Below are 6,396 nucleotides of genomic sequence, written 5' to 3' on the forward strand. Positions count from 1 at the left end.
GAAACCAGCAGCTTTAGCAGGGATTTTTGTTACCGTGGTCTCAGTGTGTAATTAGCTGCATTTGGTATCCCTTGAAGGACCAAGACTTGCTGGATTTGTGGCTGTAATGTAATGGAGCAATGCCACGTGCATGAAAGCAACATGTTATTCTCTGGGATCAGAAGGTAAAGGAAAGTGATAAAGAAGGAAGAACAGAAGTCTGCACATTTTCTTCTTGGGGAGGTACCAGCAGAACAAGATAAATGGATCTGCCCTCTCTTTACGTAGCAGTTTTTCAGAGACAAGCTCACCGTGTAAATCAGAAGGGAAATGTTAACAGTGAGTGTAGTGCTTGTATGTTTGGCAGCCTCTCTTCTGCTCATGCAGTTCCTGGGAATGCAACGGAAGCGAAGACAGCTTCCTCCTGGACCAGCTCCACTCCCCCTCTTTGGGAATCTGCTGCAGATGAAGTTCCAAATTCACCACGACATCCTTAACCAGGTATGTATGTTCAGGCAGCACATTGGTGGACTCATCAGCTGGCTGAAGAATGAAGGCAAGTTTTGTTTTCTTCTCAATGCTGGAGAGAGATTTATTCTTAACTGTATGAATGTGCAAATCGGTGGGGACCAGTTAAATGTAGAATCGTGGAGTCATAGAACCGTTTGAGTTGGAAGGGATGCTTAAAGTCCAACCTGTCCAACTCCCTGCAATGAACAGGGACACCCACAGCTCCATCAGGTGATCAGGGCCCCGTCCAGCCTGACCTTGCTGGATTTTAGTATGCCAGTTTTCACTTGTGTTGTTGTGACACTCTTTTGTTCTACAGATGGCCAGCACGTATGGCAATATTTTCACCTTATGGCTTACGAGCGTACCTGTAGTTGTTCTACAAGGGTACCAGGCAGTGAAGGAGGGGATGACTGCCCATGCTGAAGAGGTTGCTGGGAGGCCATTAAGCAGAGCCTTCAAGTTTTTGACTAATGGAAATGGTAACTATTATCTTCACAGAGCCTTCTGATAAATTCTAACCGTGGTTTTGGAAACAGTGCCTAATGTACGTGGAATATAGGTTAATATTTCCATGAGGTTTTATGAAACGTCTCTGTTTGGGTTCTCTTGTAACAACAATGGCAGAATGCAGCTGTGGCAGGAGTTTCTATATGGGATATAAATGGCAAGACTGGAAGGAAGGAGGAAGGAAAGGGAAAGAGGAATGCTACAGATCTGCTGGCAAAAACTGAGAAAGATTAGCATGACGGGGAAACATCTTTGAAACATGAACAGTTTCAATTCATTCATCCATAAAGCATTAATTCATTATGGTCCTAGGTGTTATGTTCTCTAATGGTCATCTCTGGAAGCAACAGCGGCGCTTTGGGCTCCTAACAATGAGGAAATTAGGAGTAGGGAAGCAAAGCCAGGAGTGTCAAATCCAGGAGGAAGCCCGTCACCTGGTTCAGTACCTGCGGAACACCAAAGGTACGTGCCTCTACCCTTTTTACTACCAATTATTGCCAAACAGGATGCCAAGGTTCTCTGAAAGGGGTATGTTTTCCTTATTACCACTATAAATTCCATTTCCTCTGTCCATCTTGCTGTTTTATTTAATCAACAGCAATGTTTTGGCTGTCTGAAGTTATTTTTACTCATACATTTTGCTGACAAATTGCAGTTTTCCATCTTATAATGTAACAGCATGAAGTGGATTTGGTAAATGTTATTTGGAGTTCAAGAACCGTGGAGATGTGGCACTGAGGGCACGGTGGGGATGGGTTGGGGTTGGACTTGGTGATCTTGGAGGTCTTTTCCAACCCTAATGACTCAATGGTTGTATTTCTCCAGCTTTCTGCTCAGTGGGAAAAAGCAGAATTGGTGTTAATGGTGAAACTGCTCGCTGTGTTCACAGGAAAACCTGTGGACCCCACTGTGCCTGTTACTCATGCTGTCTCCAATGTAATTTCTGCTCTGATTTTGGGACATCGCTTCTCCATAGAAGACAAAAGATTTCTCCGCTTGGTTGAAGCTGTGGACGATATATCAGCATTTACAAACAGCATCTCATTTTATGTGAGGATAATGATTTTTTATATTATTTTATACACAGATAATGCAAAGGCACCTGGCTGGTTTTGTGACAAAAATGAATGCTGGTGCACCTAGATGTATTGAAGCACACACTGGAATGTCCTTCCAGACGGCCTGTTCCAAACTGATGTTTGCCCCACTGATGGCAGCAGCTCCCACTGTAACATCTGGTTCAGTGGACAGAACAATTTGCTGTTGTGATTCTGCGTGAAGTCGTGACTCCAACTGCAAAAGCAGTGGGACAGACAGCCTGAAACCAGGGCAGTTGTACCATTAACCATTTACAGATGGGACCCACAACGCTGAATATAGGCAAGAAGTCATGTTACCAATGTACATGGCTGGAACTTGGCAGGCTTTGCACCTTGCATGATTTTTCACCATTTTTCACTAACTGAAAGCAACCGTAACTCAGTTCTTAGCTAATCTGAGAGTCATTTTGGTACTTCTGGTTAAAAACAAATGAGAAATTAAAAATCCTTACGTTTTTTTATCCCAAAATAAGGACTAAGAAAACCTTTAATACATTACCAGGTAGGCAATATCCTTTTGAGGTAGCGGTGAAGATACAGTCATTGGAGTCTTTCATTCCCTTCTTCCACTACCTACAGTCCTACATTAGGATTCAAATTTAGTATGCTGATGTCAGTAACACCACATATCTAAATTACCTCTTTTACAGGTCCACGATAGACTTCCCTGGATTGCAACCTGTTTTCTAACACGGTGTAAGAAGGCTTTGGCCAGTATACGTACTATGAGGGCTCTATTAGAAGAGGAAATTGAAAGCCACAAAGAAAAAACAGATGGAAATCAAGATTTTATTGGTTACTATTTGGATCAGATGGCTAAAGTGAGTGTCTAGCAGCTTCTCTTAGGCTCCACTGACAAATGGGGATTTTAAGTATTCCTTTAATTATTATGGTGTTTAATAGCAGTTAAGGAAATATAAAATCTCTGCCTAGAAAAGCTTATAGTTGGAGGAATTAGAGAAAAAAAAAACACCCAAAAGCTGAAACTGTGGGATGGGAGGAGGAGGATGAAATAGTAATGTGAGTAGGTTTGCAGGTAGATTTCTTGTAAGCACAGTAATAGAGCTGCTATTAAGCTCTATTAGCTCTATTATTCTCTAGGTTAAGACACATCTGAGAACACAAACTGTAGAGGGATTTGCAGCAAGAGTGGAAAGCGTGAGTGAATGCATAAATTTGTCATGGTTGGCAAACAGCATGAGCACAGAGGCAGGATAAATTTGCAAATACACTGTGGAATATTAGAAAATGTCTTTGTATTATTCAGTAAGGTTTTTTTTCCTAGCCCTTCAGGATTTTGTTTCATTTTTTGCCACTTTGGGTAATACGAGTGAACATTTCTGTGGTACAAGAAGGTGCTTTGCTTCTCTTTTTGTATCTTGCTCTTTGCCTTTCATGTATGCAGTCCAAAGAAGATGCTGGTGCTACATATGACAAGGCCAATTTGACACAGAATGTTTTTGACCTTTTCCTGGCTGGCACAGAAACAACAGCCACCACTTTGCGTTGGGCATTGCTTTACATGGTGGCTTATCCTGATGTTCAAGGTAAGCACACACAGTTTTGCTGCTTCTTAGAAATCATACACGTTCAAATAGTAGCAGAGCCAATTAAAGAACAGCAGAGAAACGAATGTGTAGGGCGTGAATCAGGTGAACTGCATGCATCTGTTTCTTCATACACAGAATCATTAAGGTTGGGAAACATTACTAAGACCATCTAGGCTGACTGTCACCACCATGCCCACTAACCCATGTCCCTCAGTGCCACAGTTTTCACAAAGAATCCTTTCAGGCTTCATTTCTAGGAGATCTTCTCAGAATTCAGGGTGCAATCCATCTGATCCGCTCTAGGATGAGGTTTTTTGCCCCCTGCCCCTCCACTTACGATTGGTCAGACTTCCTATGAGCACTTGATGGGTCTTTGGTTTGTGGCTCCTGCTGTTCCATTTGCTCCTGAGTACTTTCCAGCAAAAAGAGACTGGCGGGAGAAAACAGAGGTAATAAAGAGAAGGGACTTCCTACAGTCGTTAACTAATGGCCCTTCAAAAGACCTAAATTTGAGACTGGAGTGCATGTGCTGAATGTTCACCACCAGGTCTGTCAGCCTCTCTGAGTTTCCTGATGCACAGAATCAATCTAATTCCGATAATCAAGGCTGTGGTATTAATCAGGCCATTTCAGAGCAGAAATTGCCTTTTCAGTTCATTCCTGTATTCTGAGTGAGGACTGAACCTTGCCCAGTTTCTAAACCAGTCTCTTTATAAGGGATTATTATTTCATTCAGCTGATCCACGTGGGAAGTTGATTTTTTTTCCTTTTTAATATGTTTTTCACCTTACTGGATATAATCATAACTGTAAAAAAAAAAACCCCAATGGGTATAATTATAACCACAAAAAAAAAAAAAAAAAAAAAAAAGGAAAAAGGGTGACTGTAGGGTTTACAGATTATTGTGCATTTAAAGCTGACTGTTTCATTCCAGAGAAAGTCCATAAGGAGCTGGATGCAGTCCTGGGCAGTTCCCGTTTAATTTGCTACACAGACAGAAAAAACTTGCCGTACACAAATGCTGTAATTCATGAAATCCAACGATACAGTAATATTGTCTTAATTGCACTTCCCAGATATACTGTGAAGGACACGGAGCTGCTGGGATTTCCCATTCCAAAGGTACTCAACAAGCATCCTGCACGTTTTCTACTTGAAAACCTTGGAAATATGAAATTATTTTCACCCTGCAAGATTCTAAATGCAGTGTCTTCATAATCTGAATCTGAAACATTTTCAAGCTTTGTAGCCATAAGTTGCATTAGGGCTGGCTCTGGACGTTCTCCCTTCAGTTCCTTTCCTTTGGTTGCATTTTCATCCCTTCTTTATGGATCTGCTCAAAGCAACGACGGCACTGCAGAAATGACAGCGTAACAAAGAGGAAAATTTAGCTGTTACTCATTCTGTTGCTGAAAAGCCAAGAATACAATAGCAATAGGAAAAATAAAACCAATGCACTTAAACAGATGAACTCTTTTTTTCAGGACACCATCGTTCTGGTCAATATTGACTCTATTCTGTCCGATCCTGAAAAATGGGAAACACCTGATCAGTTCAACCCGGGGCACTTCCTTGATAAAGATGGAAACTTTGTACACAGAGAAGCATTCTTACCATTCTCAATAGGTAAATGCACTGAGCAGGGACTGACTGATGTGACAGTAACTCCTCAGTGTGAACTGTGGAGGCACCTACAAAGAGGTATAGAAAAACATTCCAATATCTTTAACAACTCCAGGAGGAGAAAAGCCCAATTGCAACTGGGAAAGATTGAAAGAGAAGGGATGGGAGGCCTTTTTTTTGGAAAAGATCTGGCTTCTCTTGTAGCAGAGACCCAGTTATCACAACAATAGCAGAAAAATTCACAATGCTAATAAGCCCAGAGCTTGAAAGATAGATAGAAGGTTTTGATAGAAATCCTTTGCCTTCTCTCTCTTATCCCAGGACACCGTGCATGCATGGGGGAACTGCTGGCAAGGCTGGAGCTTTTCATCATCTTCTGCACCCTGATGCAGGCGTTCACCTTCACCCTGCCAGACGGAGTGAAAGAAGTCAACACCAAGTTTGTTTTTTCAACTACAATGAAGCCACCTCCACACCAGCTCTGTGCCATTCCTCGGTAGGAAACAGTGCCATACAGATTCAGTCTGCGTGATCCTGCACGTGGATTCCACTTACTGTGTCTTAAGATTTTTGCCTTCCTTTTGATTTGGTCAATTATTACACTGAAAAATGCTTTTTGGACAGTTGCATCCTGTAAAGTCAGTACTTTGTTCTTGTTATCAACACTTGGTATATTTGCCCCAGTGTGTAGTGAATAAAGATACAAAGGGAAGAATCAGAATTGGGTCTTATTTATTAGAACAGCGTCAAGAGAGAAAGAACTTGAATGAGGTCTATAAATTAGAAGTATTGTGGTCAAATATCTGTGTGTTCTTTCTCATAAACCACAGTTGCATTTGTGGTGATGGGTGTAGAGGTCTTTTAGTCTGTCCCCAGATATTGGTGAACGGAGGAGTTAGAAGATCTTGGGGGACACTTTCTGAAGAGGCCGATGATGTGTCTGAGATAACAAGTACGTTGTTGTAACCGGAAGGATGGAGGTCAAGAACCAAAGAGATGTGGCACAAAGGGACATGGGTTAATGGGCAGCACTGGTGATGGGGCACAAAGGGACGTGGGTTAATGGGCAGCACTGGTGATGGGGCACAAAGGGACGTGGGTTAATGGGCAGCACTGGTGATGGG

At 42.1% G+C, this 6,396-nt stretch overlaps 1 protein-coding gene across 1 annotated transcript; it reads left to right on the top strand.

Moving 5' to 3' along the window:
- The first annotated feature begins 309 nt into the window (after positions 1 to 309).
- LOC122161339 (cytochrome P450 2J6-like) lies at positions 310 to 5,772 on the top strand. The gene is made up of 9 exons (XM_042820710.1): positions 310 to 480; positions 809 to 971; positions 1,312 to 1,461; positions 1,889 to 2,049; positions 2,750 to 2,920; positions 3,505 to 3,646; positions 4,584 to 4,771; positions 5,134 to 5,275; positions 5,594 to 5,772. The coding sequence occupies exons 1-9, from the start codon at positions 310 to 312 to the stop codon at positions 5,770 to 5,772; spliced, it is 1,467 nt and encodes a 488-aa protein (XP_042676644.1).
- Positions 5,773 to 6,396: the final 624 nt, after the last annotated feature.

This window comes from Centrocercus urophasianus, unplaced genomic scaffold (genome assembly GCF_019232065.1).
Source record: "Centrocercus urophasianus isolate 14NV4802_14NV808 unplaced genomic scaffold, USGS_Curo_1.0 seq_19, whole genome shotgun sequence".
Classification (NCBI taxonomy): Eukaryota; Metazoa; Chordata; class Aves; order Galliformes; family Phasianidae; genus Centrocercus; species Centrocercus urophasianus.

Excerpts from the sequence above, each read along its gene's own strand:
- LOC122161339 (XM_042820710.1), top strand. The coding sequence starts at position 310 with ATGTTAACAGTGAGTGTAGTGCTTGTATGTTTGGCAGCCTCTCTTCTG. Across the intron at positions 2,050-2,749 it reads CAAACAGCATCTCATTTTAT|GTCCACGATAGACTTCCCTG; the intron begins GTGAGGATAATG and ends CCTCTTTTACAG. Across the intron at positions 3,647-4,583 it reads GGCTTATCCTGATGTTCAAG|AGAAAGTCCATAAGGAGCTG; the intron begins GTAAGCACACAC and ends GTTTCATTCCAG.